A 17,991-nucleotide genomic window follows, 5' to 3' on the forward strand; every position below is an offset into this window, starting at 1 on the left:
ACTGATCTAAAAGAATAATAACTGGAGTTCCCTGAAAGATTGAAGCAGGTGATTCTATACCACACAGCAATCTTGATGTTCTGATTAAAAACACAGTTCCCCCTAAGCTGTGTGGCTGTGCAGCTCAAAGCAGACGATGTTTTATGAAAGCATTGCCAAACACTGGAAGTTACCCCATCCCACCACGCTGCATGCAAAGGAGTCTGTGCAGTGGCACAGACTTCTTATAAGGAATATTAATTAGAAAACATTTTAAGTGAACAACTTTTGAAATAGTGGTTGTAATTAACAGACCAATCCTGAATGCCATTGCAATTCAGACGCAGGGCTAGGTGTATGCAACAAATCCACAAGGTGCACCAATAGGCAGAATGTGGTCTTAGGTGCAAGATTCAGCTTCCTGAAAATTTTACATCCAAAGGAACACACAGACCATTCCTTCTAGCCGTTATGGTTGCAAAGATATGCTTGGATGTGTGTGAACAAATGCCTACTGCAGTGGTTCCCAAACTTTTTAGCACTAGGACCCATGACTTTAAACAACATTCTATGGGGGCCCACCTAGCTTTACTATACTTATTTATAAGTAATAGTAACCAGAAAAAAGACCCTCAAACATTTATCTCCCTATATTTACACACACTTGCAAACTGCAATAGCTAAGCTTTATGCAGGGTAATTAGTAGCTACAGTATCTAATTTTTGAATAGCTTCATGGCTTGAGGCAATTGGTTATCTGATCTTTCCATCACCCTTCATGGACCCATCAAAATCAGGCTGCAACCTACCAGTGGGTCCCAACCCACAGTTGGAGAACCCCAGGCCTACTGCCTTCTCAGAAGCCCGGGCTGTGACAGAATAAGACTCCCAGTGGTTGAGAGCAAGAATTCAATGGACAGCATGGCTCACTGCCTCTCCCCATGACCAGCAAGATGAAAATAAATTATATAAAACAGTAAAAGTACCATAATAAATTATGCAAAATCAAGTATGTTGTATAAGTTATGCAGGTAGCAGAATTTCACTATTATTTGCCAAGAATTTGGATTACCTTATGTATTTAGTTCTGACATTCCTTTATAGGAATGTTTCATGGCTTCTCATATCAGTGCTGGCACCCAAACCCTACCAACAAATGCTTTGGATATTGCTCCACAGGGCCTGTCCTATACCCCGATGTGCAGAGGTTCAGAGCAGATTCACTGGCAAGGAAGGCAAGGTGATATGACAGCTTTGGTACATGACTGTGGGCCCCTCTGTCCCATGGGATCATCCAAGGCAAGCAGATTCTGTCACTTGGGGTACAACAAAACACAACCGCTAATGACCGGGGAGATGCTGCTCAGAGATTGAATTGGTACTTTGTACCCCCACTCCCCTTACAATATACCCAAAAGTCTCTTTTTGCTCACAGAAATATGCTGGTACTCTTCAGCTTATTAGACGGACCCTCTTCAGACCAGATATATGGAGTATGTTTGTGGGTGCAAGGTGCAGGACTGGAAAGCCATCCTTAGCCAACCACCTTTAAGGTCAGAAAACCCCAGGTTCTCCTTCTCTACCCCCAGTTTGGAGGACCCAAGCAGTGTGGGAAACAAGCAACTGCATTTGTGGACCTATGCTGCCATGTCACCAACTACAGTTTGCACCACAATCACTGAGGGTGCTTTAGTGTTCCAGTATTTATAGCAGTGCTAGTGCACATCCCTTGAATTCTACTAGATACTCTCAAATCATTCTACAAAGTTTGTGAGGCAAGATCTTTCCATACAACTGTGCTCATGCTTCTCCATGTTAACAATACTAGCCTGAAAAAAAAATTTTTTTTTTAACCTGGGGGATAAAGTAGGCTTACAATCCAATTTCCTGGATTCCCAAGACCACTGTTTCTCAAAACATACTCCTGGGGCTCCCTGAGACCCCTTCAGGGACTCTACAAGCACACCTTAAATGGCTGCCATCTGTTGGCATTGTGCTAGTGCATGCATGTGCAGGCATTCTGGCTGAGTCTCTGCTTAAGAGTGTAAAAGGCTCCAGAGACTGAAAAGTTTGAGAACCGCTGCCCAAGATCCTTTGTCTGTTTAGCACTACCTCCTCAGACAACTGGCAGCAGCTTTCTAGTACCTCAAGCAGAAATTATTCCTAGCTCTGCCACTAAAAGTTCCTTTTTAAAATCAGAGATGCCAACTACTAGTTGCACGCAAAGCACCTGCTCTGCGCTGGGAAAACTTTGCCATGGAAGTGTTGCCCAGATATATTGGCTTACAAACTGCAAGTTGAACTGGAGCCAGAAAAGCCAGGCCTGCAAGTTGCAAGACTGGAAATGTCAAAGGACTTAATCATATGTGGGAAAATGAGGATGTCTAAATGCAGTCCTCCCATGTATTTGATACATATACAGACAAGTCTATTATGACTGAGCAATTACGGTGAGCAATTATCTTCAGTTTTCAATTAATTGAGTTATGAAAATATTGATGTATGTTTCCTCTAAAAGTGCTGTGGATAAAATCCATACAGTACAAAGGAGGAATTGACCAATTAATTAAATAGTTTAATACCAACGTAGACATTCTGAAAAATAAATTGTTTCAGCACAGTGTTGGTCATACTTGAAGTAACAACTAAAACATATACATTTATATCTTTTTGCCATTTCAAAATTTGAATTTCATTTTAAGGAGTGCTTGCTTCTAAAAGAAAAGTGAATGATGGGAGTTTTTGAACTTCATTGCACAACTGTAAAGTGCGAGGACGGCTATGCAGTAGAGGTGTGCCTTCATTTCATAACTAATGAAAATCTGAAATGAAATTAGCCTACTAATTTCATTCATTACAGTTAAAGCAACAAATTCAAGAATTCTAAAATTCAGAATGTTAATTTCTTGCTTGTAATTAGTTATTTTATAGTTTACAGAGATATATTGGTTATTTATCTGATCTCCCACCACCCCTTTGCCTAGTCTATAGCTTTTAGTTCTATTCACAATTAGTTTTGATAATAATTAGGCCAGGTGTCTGTGCATTTGTTTTACTCTGTATAAGATGAAGTCACATTTTCCTATCTGCCTGAAATTTGGTAGGTCTGATTCCTTTGAGTGGTAGTAAAATGCCTCAAAATGAGATGTCAATTGAATGGAAAATACAGACATTACAGGAAGCAGAAGGGCGGTTAGCACTGAAAGCAATAGGGAAAAAAACACCCAGAAATGAAAATGAATTAAAGAATAAAGAATAATGACATTAGATATACTATCAAGACATAACTAAGCAAGTGAGATTTTAATACAAATAAATTAAAGGCCTAAATGAAAACTTTTTTTTCTTGCATACCCATTACTCAGGGCAAAGGTGAGGCATAACCCTTTCCTCCTAGCATATTGCTGGCATAGCCTCAGTTGTCAGGCAACAAGATTGAACTTGGATGCAAAAGGTTCCAGGTTCAAGTTCTGACAGTGCCTAGACCACTAGTGAGCTGATGACTGAGGTGATTTGACAGTTTCACAGTTCAGTGTCAACAACCACTCTGCACAATGCTTAAACCTCAGTGAGATCCACAAGGATTATCATGCACCTGTAGGAACAAATGTGCTGTAATAACTAAACCTTGATTCTGCCAAGGCTGACAGCCCAAAAGTACAAGCAAATTGCTGGGATTAACTGCTGTGTTATTCATGCAGTTGCAATTTGTGTATGATGGTACATAATTAGTGGCTTTGCACATAGGAGAAATTACCTGATTCCACATAGGTTTATTTGCTGTTTAGCTGCTCAAGGAAACTGCTACACTTTATCCTATATTGCTTGTACAGACATCACAAGAGATGTCTGCCCTATTTCAAGCAGCAGAATGTGTAACTTCTTTAACATTGGGGGAAGGACAGCTGTGAGTGGTGTATTGCCACTTGTCTTGAGTAAATTTACTCATAAGTAGGCACCACACCGTGCTTGCTATTTGTTTTGATCTTATTGTTGCTTGTTTCTAGTCTTCTGCTCTGACCTATATGTACTGCACGCAACCAAGAAACAAGAACAATAAATTAATGAAGGAAAAAAAAACAAAAAAAAAACAGATGGCAACTGACAAGTGCCAGCAAATTTCCGCTTGAAGAAGCTCTGCATACTGTAATAATAAATGGTTCAGAAATATTCTTGCAGACTAGCCAAATGAACAATAAAATTACTGTGGCAAACTCCAAGAATAGATCCAAGTTCGTACTTGCTGCGTATTAAAATTTTCTTGAAAATTGCAGTTTTGGCTACATTCCTGAAACCAACCACAATAAACTCAGTGACTATTACTGAAGTAACTATTCCATGTTTTCAGCAATGCAGTTTTTTCATTGGGAAAGTAAAGTTCTTAATATAGCTAAGATGGATGAGTTCAATATACCCTCCCAAACATGCTCAGCTTGATAAGATTAGATTGCTATTGCAACATCAATGCAACCAAAGTTTCCATGAGAAATTCAAAAGAATAGATATAGTTCTGAGTAAATTTCTTATTCCCAATTGTCTGAATGATGGGAGAAGAGGAGAAATTGGTCAAGGCTCAATTTGTTGATACCACCTGCCCCAAAAAGGAATGAGACAACATCAGAATGGGGGGAGGGGGAGGGACTGAGAAATGCGTAACATGGAAAGGAGAAAAAAGCAAACAAGGAACACAGATGAGGTAAGAATCTCTGCTCTCCTGTGGTAACTCTGGTATGAGGGGCTTTGCATTATAGAGAGAGCTATGTAAAGATACATTCTTCCTACATCAGACTGGTTTTTATGTTTCTAAGGGCCCAATCCTATCCAGCTTTCAGATGCCAATAGGGTGCCATGCCAATGGGGTATATGCTGCATCCTATGGGGGGGATGGTCATGGAGGCCTCCTCAAAATAAGACAGTGCTTCCCAATCTTCTGGGGTCTGTGACAGTCCCGTTTCCTCCCCCCCCCCGCACAGCTCCTGGAAGTGACTGGAGATGACATCATTGCCAGTTACTTCTAGGCTCAGAGACCTTGACGTGATGCTGCAAAGGACAATAAGAGGCTGAGGGCAGGCAGGAGGACCTTTCCCAGTGTGTAAAAACTGCATGCGGGAGCTCAGCCGGCTGAGCCTAACCTCTTACCATCCTCTGCAGCATCACATCACAGTTTCAATGCCAGTCAGGGGTAGCCCATGACATCCCATAGAGTGCGTCCCAATGCCCCAGGGCAGTGGTACTCAAACTTTTCTGTCCCATGGCTCCCTTGACCCCTGTGGCTGTTGGCCATGAGTCCTCATCATATTCGTGAGGGCTGGAAGTGACATCATTAAACAGGAAGTGCTCAGAAATATTAACTATATTAATCATATCATTAATTAAATGCAGATCTTAAAAATATATTATTAATACACAGCAATATACATGCTTTATAAATGATCAGCTGCTGATCACTGTTGGAGACAGGATGCTGGAGTAGGTAGATTTTGTCTGGTCCAGGAGGACTCTTTTTTTTTTTTATAGCTTTGTAAGCATGCCAATTGAATTGTTTTATCAAATGAACTTTGTGAACAACCAGTCTGACCAACATTACACACACACACCCCTGTGGACCCCAGTCCAACTAGTCATTTCTCCCATTCTCCTTGGATAGGATTGAACCTTTTATTATTTAAATTACATTAAATTTTTCCAGCAGCTGGTGGGGAAAATAAAAATAGACCATGAAAATATATCAGAGCTGATAAGAGTTTGGTTAGGAGGCTGATTTGTCTTCTATATTAGGAGATGCACAACTCAAGCCTATGCATGTCTACTCAGAAGTAAGTCCCACTAGAGTCAATGGGGCTTACTCCCAGGAAAGTGTGGATCGGATTGGGCTGTCAATCACTTCATCAATGGCTGATAAGTATTCTCTTCAAATAGAGAGATTCATCACTTTAAAAATACAGCCTCTCCTCTGCAGTCAAACAACAAGATTAATAAATCACTTTAAAAACTGTTCCCTTTTTCTGCTCTTGGCCAAGTAAAGCGTGTGCTTGCCTCCCCCCCCCCTTGCCAACTGCATAGAAACAACTTATTTAAGAGTCCTGGGACTGGTAAAATAGGAAGCGTTTTATTTGGGGACGGAGGGGCTCGCATTCTGCCCAGGAAAGCTGGTGTGACTGTATCGCTGCAAGAGGACAGGGAGCCGCACCTCACAGTTTGAATAACACTGCCCCAGGGCATTGTGACACAGAGTTTGGGAACCCCAAAGTAAGGGAATGTTTGTTCCCTTGCCTCAAGGCTGCACCGAGGCTGCATTGGCACTGGCAAGTTGGATAAGATTGGGTCCTGATTTTCATTAACAGCAGAATATATATTTTCCCATCTGACTCAGTTTTGCCATAAGGGATAGAGAGAGAATAAACAAAGAACAGTAACTGTGTCAGCCCCTTGGGCAGAATGTGATGCATAGATAGGAGACTGGGACACGGATGGTGGTTTAAGTGGTAGAAAGTTTAGAAATAAGCTACAAGAGAGAGTGTATATGCTATGAACACACTGCAAGTTATAGTAGTCCAAACTGGATGTGACTTACAGCGCAATCCTATCTTGTGCTGGAACAGGCAGGCCAGGAGGCCTGTGTTGCATCCAGCATGAGACTGGGACCTGAAGTGACTCAGCCAGAGGTGAGGGGAAACTCTTCCCCTTACCCCCGGGTAAGCCACCACAGCCCCAATGGGTCTCCTCGGATTTGTGCCACCTCCGCTGTTCAGGGAACAGGGTTGAGATCCAGCATAACAGTTGGGTCCCAGGCCTCCCTGCTCACCCCTGGAACTGCCTTTCCCCACCCCGGAACACCTCCCTCCTGCCTCCTTCCCATCCATCCCAGACTTCTGCATTGGCCGAGCTTGGCTGATGCAACCCTCCCTTCCTAAGTTGGCGTGGAGGCTGGATGCAGCCCTGCGCCGGCCCAGCCAACTCCTGAGGAGGTACAAACGTGCTTTACAGCACATTTACGACCCTCCTGGGTTAGGATTGTACCCTAAGGCATATATTATTTTGACCAGATTCGCCTTCTCCAGGAATAAGCATAAACGGCAGATCACCAAGGCTCTCCAAACCCCAGCCCAAGGGCCAGATCTTGTATTTAGAGATAGCCCTCCCAGTGTAAGCAGCACTTAAAGTTCCACCGCACTTCTACTGCTCCTACACCTGATCTCATAACAAAGATGCTCTGACCAGTCACGTTTGCCCAGATATCATGTCATAAAGCCTATTGGGGCTATTTGCAATAGACACAACTACCTAGAGCGTCCTTGTGATGAAATTGAGTGTCAGGAACAGCAGCAGTGCAGCAGAACTGTAAGCACTGGCTGAGACATGGAGGGCTTTTCAGCTGCACAGCAGTCTCCAGTTTGGAGACCACTGGTCTAAACTGTAAAAGTACTCCCTTGGCCACAGCTGCCACCTGAACATCAAGAAGCAGCTCAGAAGTCAAGTGCAAGCTGAGGAAGAGTGCAACGCCATTCACAACAGACCATATCTCTATTTCTAGGTCCACTACAGTCTCAATTCACATCTCTGCTTTCTATTCAGTTTGCTCACCCTTTACAAGTCCATCATGGACTAGATACCAGAACTTCCACTACCTCCTCAGAATTTACATACCAATAGCACTGTAGAATTCACATACTGATAGCACTGTACTCCAAGCAACCTCTCCCAGCAGTTTTGTGTACATGTTAAAAAGCATGGGGAACGGTACAGACCCCTGTGGTACCCTGAAAATAAAAAAATCCATGGGTTGAAGCAGTGGTTCCACAGCACCATCTGCTGAATGTATCAATTTATCTAGTAGGTTCATTGATCCTTTCCATCTGTTGTATACTGCAGTATGAGTAAAAGGTCTGAAGTCCCTAAAATCCATTCCAAGTCTAGTCTCATATTAAGCACTTGGGCCCACATGTTATAACCAGTCAACCAAACAACTTCAGTTGTAACACACATTCATGAGACACACACCAAGAGCTTTTTACATGTAAGCCCCGGGTACTTAAATTCCTTTCACATATGGATTTCACACTCTCTTGGGATAGAAAGTAATTGAAGAGAACAGATTAGATAGGAACTTCCACATACAGTTAGCAAATGTTTAACCACTTTTATCTATCCTCTTTATGATGCAGTACATTCAAAGGAATGAACAGATCCTGAAATTTGATCATACATTACATCATTGCTGCCTTCCAAAAAAAACCAATTGGGGTTTCTAAGGAAATGCCTTCAGATTTGTAGCATAAAAGGCCTCTAAAGATATTTGCTGTGATTTTCAATTAATGTTTTTGCCACAAGGAAAGGTCAACTCATGAAAATAATGAAGACTGCAACTTATTTTTAAACTGAAAGGATTTTAAATTTGGAAGAAGGGAAACAAAAAATAAATGGATCCACGTTAGCCTGGAAAGTGAGGTGTCACAGGGCTTCTCTCCGGGTCCTCTCCTGTTCAATATTTTCATAAATGACCTGGATGAGGGGTGAGAGGAAATGCTTGTCAAATTTGCAGAAGACTCAAAGATGGGCCTAGGGATAGCTAACACCCCGGAAGACGGATTCAAAATGATCTTGAAAGTCTAGGTCAGGGCTTTCCAAACTTTTCAGTCAGAGGACTGCATCAAATATCTGGCATGGTGTCAAGGGCTGGAAAAATAAATAAATTTTAAATATAAAATTAAAATAAATACATTAGAGACGGAACTTAGGTGAATGAATAAATGAATGAATGAGCTCAAATGTCCAGGATTTCTCCAAGCGCCTTGGACCCGCACCAGTTGCATAGCTCAGTGTTTCTCAAACAGTGGGTTGGAACCCACTAAGTGGGTAATGAGCCAATTTCAGGTGGGTCCCCATTTATTTCAATGTGTATTTTATTTTTATATAGTAGACTTGATGCTACCATGGTATGTGACTGTATCTGGGGAAATGTTACAGACCTGTACTTTTAACAAGCTACTATGTATGCTCTTTTAACAATGATAGTAATTGGAACTTACTCCTGGGTAAGTGTGGGTAGGATTGCAGCCTAGGATTGTGAAAAATGTTCCTGCTTGATAATGTTACTTCTGGTCATGACATCACTTCCAGTGGGTCCTGACAGGTTCTCATTCTGGAAAGTGGGTCCCTGCGCTACATGTATAAGAACCACTGCCCTACAGCATTTAATACATTGCTAATACTACATAAATGTAAAAGAGAAGTAAAGGCAGATAACCCAGCATAGCTTAACAGGCAGAGTGGACTATGTAGAGTCCAGTCTCAGAAATGTCTCCCTTTCTCTTTCATTTCAGTGGACTAATGATATCATCACTTACAGGAAAAAGAAAGAACTTAAGCGGATTTTCAGACTGTAAACTCTGATGTTTATTGTTCAGAAAATTCCTGAACAGCTGAGGGGCAAAATACTTTTCCATTCAGTTGTGACATAAGCCAGCACCTAAAAACTTGCCACCTACAATGCCATGCACCAGTTAGGTCTGGAACTCTGGACCACAGGCATGTCAAAGAGCTTGCATGTGCCTAGAAGGGCTTTTGATTTTCCTTTGAACATCACAAGTTCATGCTGAATTACATGCTGTTTTTTCATTTCCATAAGCTTCAAGAACTGCTAGCCATGTGGTGTGAACACACTAAGGGTGCAATCCTAGAATGTACAAGTCCCTTACGAAGGGCCAAGATGTTCCAAAAGTGCCATAAAGAACTTTTGCATCACTTGTTGGGGAGATAAGCTGGCGCATGAACATGCACTGGCCTCCCTGCGCTGCTGCAGTCCCTGGGGAGAGGGTGAGTTGTGGCAGCTGAGCTTAGCCAATGAAGGGGTCTGGGGGGGCATGGGGAGGGTGGGAGGGAGGTGTTTCGGAGCGGGGAGGGTGGCGGAACTGTGGACGGGGAGCAGGAGGTGGGGTCAGTATCTGGCAGTTATTCCAGATCATAACCCCATTCTCGGGTGGCCCAGGGCAGTCCCGGGTTGCTCCGATTTGTACCACCTTGTCAGAGATTGGCAGAGATTCGAGCAGACCCATTGGGGACGTTGCAGTGCAACACAGGGTAAAGGAGAACATTTCCCCTTGCCTCGGGCTGCATCCCTTTTGGCCCCAAACTTGCGCTGGACGCAGCACAGGCTGGCTGGCCTGCCTGCTTCCAGCGCAAGTTAGGATTGCACTCTAAAAGTTCTTGCTGGGCTGACAGTGCTTATCTTGTGGTTCCCTTGAGTGTGGCCATAATGCTGAAGCTACAGTTTTCCTGGGCAGCTGACAAACCAGCCAGCTGGTAGTGTCCATGCTAATTTGGGGCACTCATCAATCCTAATGTCTGCTCTGCTGTAAAGTGTTACACTAAGGCTTGCAGTATTATATAACAAAACCCGGCATCTGTATTAACACATTCACGTAAATATGTACATTTATATTATTCCTAAAATTGTAGAACAGCCCATTCCTATGCACAGTGAGGCAAGCTGGGTTCAGACATGCCCCATTCAGGCCAGGGAAGGGGTTCAGGATTCAGCATGCATTGCCACTGCTGATCACACACTTTCCTGGGCCCAATTTGCTACCCATGTCCCCATCTACTCACTCATTTCATTCCACCCACTGCCTGCCTTCCCACCACTCTGTTACACACCCTGCGCCTGGCTTACCTGCTCCAGCTGGCCTCCCAACAACCACCAATGCGCACACAAAGGCTCTGGCTTTCCTTCCAGTGCACCAACTGCTTATGCTGCCACAAAGCACTTTATAGCTGCTTTGTAGCAGTCATGCTGGCAGAACGTGCATTCTATCAGCATGCTTTTTAGATAGGACTGGGCCATAAGACTGCATATGCTACAGAGCAACCTAAAATCTGTGACTATACCAGAGCACCTTTCAGAGCGCGATACCATAGTCTTTCGAGACTGAAGGTTGCCAATACATACCAGAGCAAGTAAATTACTGTTCTGAAATAGGCCACCTTGAAGAAATCTTCAGACATGCATTAAAGAGGGGCTGACATTATTTATAGCTGCACTTCAGTCTCTGCTAATGGGAAACTGAGATGAGATTGCTCCCTGCATATCTTCATTGTCCTTTCCTGTTTCCCTACAAATCTGAGTAGGAAATCCTTTTGCCTATTTTTAAACAGCATGTATACTATTAATTCTTTCCTCAGGCAGGCAGCAGCAAAGCATATTGTAATCCTGCACCATTTCAAAGAGATAAGAAAGTATGACTTTTGTTGAGTTTTCTCTACTTCCTCCTCTTTTCCCCAGATGATCATCTGAATTATAAAATAGTATTTGCTATATCTGAGCCAACAAAGAGAGGAGGGAAATAATTACAACATTTGTTACCTCTGTCTCAGGTTCCCATCTGTAAAATAGAAGTCATGATGTGCTGAGGATTAATAAAATAAAGAATTACAGCACATCATAGATGTTTTACAAATCACTACCAGGCATTTTAGGAACATGTGGTGTTTAGACATTGCTGTCCATAAAAGGGTATTGACCGAATATGGTTCATGTGTATGGGCATTAATAAATTTGCTATAAGAGAAGGATAAATATCAAGATAGTAGTCATAATCAACTTACCTCAAAGTAACTCCCATTAACATCCACTAAACATATGTCCAAGTAAACATATCTAGGACTGAGGTGTAAGAAGCTGCACTGAAGTAAGTCCCACTGAAACCTACTGTCCTGCTGCAAAGGACTGAGGATGGAATCCTAACCCACTGACCCACTTTCCAGCACTGACATAAGGGCAATGCAGCTCTGAGGCAAGGGAACAAACATTCCCTTACTTTGAGGAGGCCTCCGTGAATGATACCCAACTGCAGGATGCAGCACACGTCCTACTAGCACAGCTATGGCAGTGCTGGAAAGCACTGACATAAGGGGTTAGGACTGCGCGCTAAGTTGTAAAATAGAATATGAACCTAGCAGTGAAAAGTGATGGTTTGATTGCAAACATAAAACATAGAGATGTTGCTTCCTTGCCAGTATGAAGTTTTGTCTCTGTCCAACAAGACCTTTGCTATACTGTAAGCCACCTATGAATCAAGTATCTCCTTTATACAAAGCATCTGGAAAATACCCTTGTGCTAAATGCATTGGCCAGGATCCAGGGCTCATTTTGCATGCTCAAGGGGATTTTGGACTTCTCAAAAAAAGCCAGAAAGTGGAAAAAACCCTTACTACAGAACAAGCCACTTTTGAAACTAAGAAGACTTTCAATAGCAATGTTGGGGAGAAAGGAAGAAAAAAAAGCAGGAAATCCCATAATACAAAGCAGTGGGTGTGCATAAAGAAACTCTGGATTTCAGCCATTGGAACTGTGTTACATGTTTTTGCATATAGATACTCCAAGATTCTTAAATAAATTAGTACTATCACTGCACTTTAAATAGTACTGAAAAAGTGTATGCATAACAATTAAGCTATGTAAACATTGTGTTCAAGAAAATAAGTCAGCAATTGGGCAGCAAAAAATCTGCAGAAGGAAAGATTGCCACCTGGGCTCTCCCCTTGTATCTACTAGAAGCCAGATATCCTGTAGCTTAACAGAAGGGAAAGCAATGGCCTGCCTGACTCAAATGGCACCAGCCCTCTATCAGCAGTCAGCCACTCTGCAGGAGATAGAAAAAGAAACTGATCCATTGATTTTTCCTTTTATCTCCTATGACTAATTCTTCTTTGCTTTTTCTTTTGCTAGTTCCCTTAAGTTTTTTCTCTCCCTCAAAAAAGCATGGGATATATATAAATAAACATACAAATAAATACTATAAATATTGCACCTCTGTGGACATGTTTTCTGCCTATTTACTTCATCCCAATACAGTGTCTTTTCTAGTGGATGTTACTGGTGATGTTCTGCATCTTTTTAGAGTATAAGCCCTTTGAGGACAGGGAGCTATTTAATTATTTGATTTCGTCTTGTAAACCACTTCGCAAACCTTTTTGTGAAAAGCAGTTTATAAATATTCTTAAAAATAATAATAATTATAGGAGAATGTTTCCTACTTTTTGGGAGGTCCAACACCTTAAAAACTGTTAGAGAAATTTAAAACAGCATACTATTTTTCATGCTAGTAACATGAATTTCCAGAACTAGAATGATCCAGAGGCTGTAAACAAGGTCCTAGGACCTAGAACATTGTGTTTATTATTCTCCATCAGGTGTCACTAAGACACAAATGAATACACGGTCAATGATTCCATTTTAATGATAAATCAGCACTTGCTTGCATAATTAGGCTGGAATAAAATCTGAGATGGATTACAAACTGTTTAGAAAATCTGCTTTCTAGTTCAGAACAGATGTGAACATATATACAAAAAACAAGCTGCTTTTACTGTATTTACTTATGCCGTTAAGAGCTGTGCGCTTTAGATTTTAGGTAGAAAACATCGCTCAAATCCTTGAATAGCAGATAACTGGTATTTGTACCAACAAGGAACCAGAAAGGTATCATCACAATAAACAGACAGAAAAGCAAAGAAAAATGAACAAGAACTCGTGGTTATCACATTTAAGATGTCCATCCCACGCACACTTATTTGGGAGTAAACTCACTGACACTTCCTTGCAAGAAAATATGCATGGTATTAAGCTACACAAGGTTTAAAAACACATGCTGAGGCAAACATTAAAGCTAAAGTAAGCAAGAAAAATTGAAGCAAAAAATAAAACAAGCCATGGAAGTGTTTATTTCATCCCATGTTTTAATATGATGAAATGTTCAAATAATGCTGAATTCATGTGTTTTTTTTTAAATGTATCAAAACTCACCTTGCCATTACTACACTAATGCATTTTAACATGGGGATGAGGTGACACTTGAGCACCCTTTCCATGTGTACAGTAGGGAGAATCTTGGAATACTTCATTTCCGGGAGGGGGGGGTAAATGGAAGCAAAACCCCAAGGAGCAGCCGCTTCCTTTGTGTGTATCTCCCCCCCCCATCCTCCCCGCCACTTTAGACTTGAGAGCAGCAGTGTGGAGACAATGAGCATTCTGTGCACTACGACCACAAGGATTGGCTGGTCTCTTCCCAGTACCCCATGATGTAATGTGGCTGGAATGTGCAGGGGCTTTGAGCTGTAAGAGAAAGGGAGGAGGAGGACAGAGGTGGCATTTCTCATCTGTTTCCCAGACCAAAAGGGTTCCCTATATGAAGGTGGTACTGCTGTCAAGTTTCACCATCTTTTTCACACTTCTGCCTAGATCGAAAGGGATTTTTCAAACACCCAGGTCTGGTTCAGTGGACATGCCAGTACAGCCCTGTGTTTGGGAAACCATGAGTGCATGCAAGAGTGGACAGGAAACTGTAGGTGTAGGAGATAGCATCAAATACAGGCACAGGGGATGGAAAAGACTGTATGTCTCACAGAGCTAAGATGCTGGGGGAAAGGGAGGGTCCATGGAGCTGGGAAGGGAAGGCTATTTGCAATTCAACTGCAAAATGTCCCAACCCCCATTTTAAAAAGCAAGGAAAGGAAAAGATAGTATAATCCTTTCCTGGCAATAGCAAAGTAATATCCTATATCATACTTTAGACCAGTGACTCTCACATTTTTAGCACCAGGACCCACTTTTTAGAATGAGAATCTGTGGGGACCCACCAGAAGTTATGGCATGAGCTGAAGTGACATCATCAAGCAGGAAAATTTTTAACAATACTAGGCTGCAATCTTACCCACATTTACCCAGGAGTAAGTCCCACTGACTATAATTGTTAGGCTGCAATCCTAACCCCACTTTCCTGAGAGTACTCCGCATTGAACAAAATAGGACTTACTTCTGAGTAGTCCTGGATAGGGCTGTGCCCTTCAAAGCATATACATAGTAGTTCAAAGTACAGATTTCCCCAAACACAGTCTCATACCACAGGAGCATCAAGTCTCTAATATATTAAAAATGAAATAGTGAGAAGAATGGGGACCCATGTGAAACTGGCTCAGGGCCCACAGTTTGAGAAACACTGCTTGAGACTGCTTCTGATCTGGTCCCAAAGTGACCCGCCTAGTCTCAATGACACGACTTGGGGGCTGTTGGATGAGTTCTTGTTGGGCTGTGTTTCTGGGACTTGAAGATCTGCAGCTCAGACCTGGAGAGGACGGTTTGGCTTCCAGAGAAAGCAGAGTCTTGCTGGAGGGGACGCAGTCTGCCTGCCTGGCGCTCGACGGGAGCCACGTAGGCTGCTGCCGCCGCCGCCCCCCTGCAGCATTTCCCCTGCCGCCGCCATCTCCGGAGCTTGGGTGGGTCCCCCAGGCAGGGCAGCAGCAGGAGTGCGGGCCTGGAAGCGGGCTCAGGAAGGGGGCGAGGGAGCCAGCCAGCCACCAGCCACTGCTGGCTTCCTTTGTCCCCCTCTCTGTGCAGCAGCGCCCCGTTTTGCCAGAGGGGGGGAGGGCTGCAAGAAGGGAAGGGGCAGAGAGGGGCTCCCGCGGCCTTCCCTTGCGCGGGGGGGTGGGTGGGAAGGGGGGAGAGCCCACCAAAGAAGAGGAGAAACAGACCAATCGCAAGTTAAAGGGGCCACGAATGCGCCTCCATGGTTCCAAGTGGCCCAGCCTCACCAGGAGGAAAGATACCTAAGGCGCTGCAATCCTAGCCCACTTACTTGGGAGTAAGCCCCACTGATTGTAATGACTTCTGAGCAGGCATGCATAGGATTGGGCTCTGAGGCTGCGATCCTGGCCACGCTTACTTGGGAGTCTGCCTGAGTAGACGTGCATAGGGTTTGGCTCTAAGCCCAGTGCGCCACTCCAGTGGGGAGTCGTTCCTCCTCCTCCTCGGGCCCTCCTGAAACCGAAAGAAGCGGGGGGGGGGAGCAAAGGGGCAAGCGGCAGACTCGCACCAAAGGATAATCCAACTACCTTTGTGTGTTTTGTCCCGGGCATTTCATCTTCTATTACTTTTCCCAAGAGAGTCAGAGCCCAACCCCATGCCTGTCTGCTCAGAAGTAAGACCCCTTATCGTCAATGGGGCTTACTCCCAGGTAAACGTGGATAGGATTGCAGCCTGTATGAGAAGCCCGACTGCTGCGGTCCTCTCTAAACAAGGGGGGGGGGAGTTGGGAGTGCCTGCCTGCCTGCCTGAGATCTCCCTCCCGTCCATCTGGAGAGGAAGGCGAGGGGTCAGGTCTCCTCCTCTGGAGAAGGAACTGTGGCCTCTCCCAGATGCCCAGGGCTGGGAAGGGGAAGGCCCGCTCCCTCCTTTCCTGTGGCCCAAAATGGGGGGGGGGGGGAAGGACCATTCATCACACCACTGGCTAAGAAGGCTACGACGTGGGGAGCAAGAGATCCCCCTGGGATCTGCAGCTCCAAAGTGGGGTCTTGCCCCCGCCAATTCCCGTTTTTAAAAAAAAACAAAAAAAACACAACCCAACTTTTGTAGGGTGAAATGGCCTCGACTTTAGAACCGCATCCGATGCGTGTCTACTCAGAAGTAAATCTGGTTGTAGTCAATGGGGCTTACTCCCAGGTAAGTGTGGACAGGGTTGTGGTCTTCTCCTCCCCCAGTCATCCTGTCCGCCCTGCAGCAGCAGAGGGCGAGGGATGGAGGCGGTGGGGAGGGGAGCAGCCGGCGGTTCCCTCCGTCCTAAGAGGGACCAACCAGAAAGTGGGTGGGGAGGCCACTGAAGAAGGGACTCCGCTCTCCCAGCCTGAGGAGTGGGGTGGGAAGGGGCGAGCCTGCAGCAAAGAGACTCCCCACTGTGCCCCCCGCCCTGGAGCACAGACAAAGCCAGGGCGCCATGGAGCGGGCGGGCGGGCGGGCTCCCCTCCTTCCCCGGCTGCGCAGCCTTACCTTGTTCTTGACCTCGGCGGACAGCCCATACGAGGGGCCCTTGTTGAAGTGGGTCATGGCGGTGGCGACGCCCGGCCGGTCTCCGTGCCCGCTGCGGGATGTGCCAGAGGTGGGAAGGAAAGGCTGGCTGGCTGGCTGGCGTCCCCTGCCTGCGCTGCGCTCCACTCCGCTGCTGTCTCCGTCCTGCCAGGGGAGCGAGCGAATGAGGGAGGGAAGGAGGGAGGGCCGCACTCGCTCCGAGAGGGAGGGACGTGCACCAGGCAGGCTGGGGGGGAGCCCTGGCTGCAGAAAGCTCTAGTCCCGCCCCTGGCCCAGGGTCGCCCCAGCCAGCCAGCAGCGCTTCCCCGCCCACCAGCCTCTCTAGGATAACAGCCCCTCCCCCCAAGCCCAGGCCTACCCCCTGGTAGCCCAGGCAGCACAGCTCCTACAGATTGCCCCAAACGCTCATCTGCTCTGTTACAGCCCAATCCTATGCATGTCTACTCAAAAGTAAGTCCCATTCTAGTCAATGAGGCTTACTCCCAAGTAAAGAGTGTGGCTAGGATTGCAGCCTTAGAGCCCAGTCCTCTCCAACTTTCCAGCCCCAAAGTAAGGGAACCAGCTGTCCCTTATGTGGAGAGGCCTCCTGACTGCCTCCCCACTGCAGCATACACCCCACTGCCACAGCTGCACTAGTGCTGGAAAGTTGGAGAGGATTGGGCCCTTATCCTGTGATAGCTTCCTTGTCTGACTGAGCCCATACTGGCTACTCTGGAACAAGCTTTATCGCATGAGGGGATGTCCCTCCCCAGTAAGTCACTGGTAGTGTGTACCAGTGGCGGTAGTTAGTCTTATATTTCATTCACTGTGGCAGGTGACAATCTGTGAACAGTGTACAGCAGTGTCCCAAACTTTTTAGCACAGGGACCCACTTTTAAAATGATGTTCTGTTGAGACCCACTTAGCTTTTACAAGACTAAAAAAAAAGTTTCACTTTACCAGCAGCTCAAAACCTCTTTTTCCTGTTGGGGGGCACCTTCTGGAGCATTGGTTGAGTTCATCATTTGGGACCATTCTGGTGGCCTTGTGTTCCCTGGCCTTCAATAGGAGCCAAGGCTCATTCATCTAATGAGTAAACATGTACATGCAGTTCAATACATCCCATAGGGCTAAATACATTTTCTGTGTCAGTTTGGGGGGGGGGGAATACTTCT

General features: G+C 44.9%; 1 protein-coding gene across 2 annotated transcripts in view; it reads right to left on the reverse strand.

Annotated features, from left to right (window-relative positions):
• The window catches only part of CNN3 (calponin 3), a 54,888-nt gene that overhangs the window by 9,758 nt on the left and 27,139 nt on the right, over positions 1-17,991 (reverse strand). The window contains exons 4-5 of one of the 2 annotated variants that reach the window (XM_066624072.1): positions 17,777-17,902; positions 16,799-16,981 (exon numbers count right to left, since the gene is read on the reverse strand). The exons of the other annotated variant lie outside the window; for it this stretch is intronic. Coding sequence (XP_066480169.1) covers positions 16,799-16,981; positions 17,777-17,902 — 309 coding nt within the window. The remainder of the gene's footprint in view (positions 1-16,798; positions 16,982-17,776; positions 17,903-17,991) is intronic. 2 annotated transcript variants of the gene reach the window in all.

Source organism: Tiliqua scincoides, chromosome 4 (assembly GCF_035046505.1).
Source record: "Tiliqua scincoides isolate rTilSci1 chromosome 4, rTilSci1.hap2, whole genome shotgun sequence".
Taxonomy (NCBI): Eukaryota; Metazoa; Chordata; class Lepidosauria; order Squamata; family Scincidae; genus Tiliqua; species Tiliqua scincoides.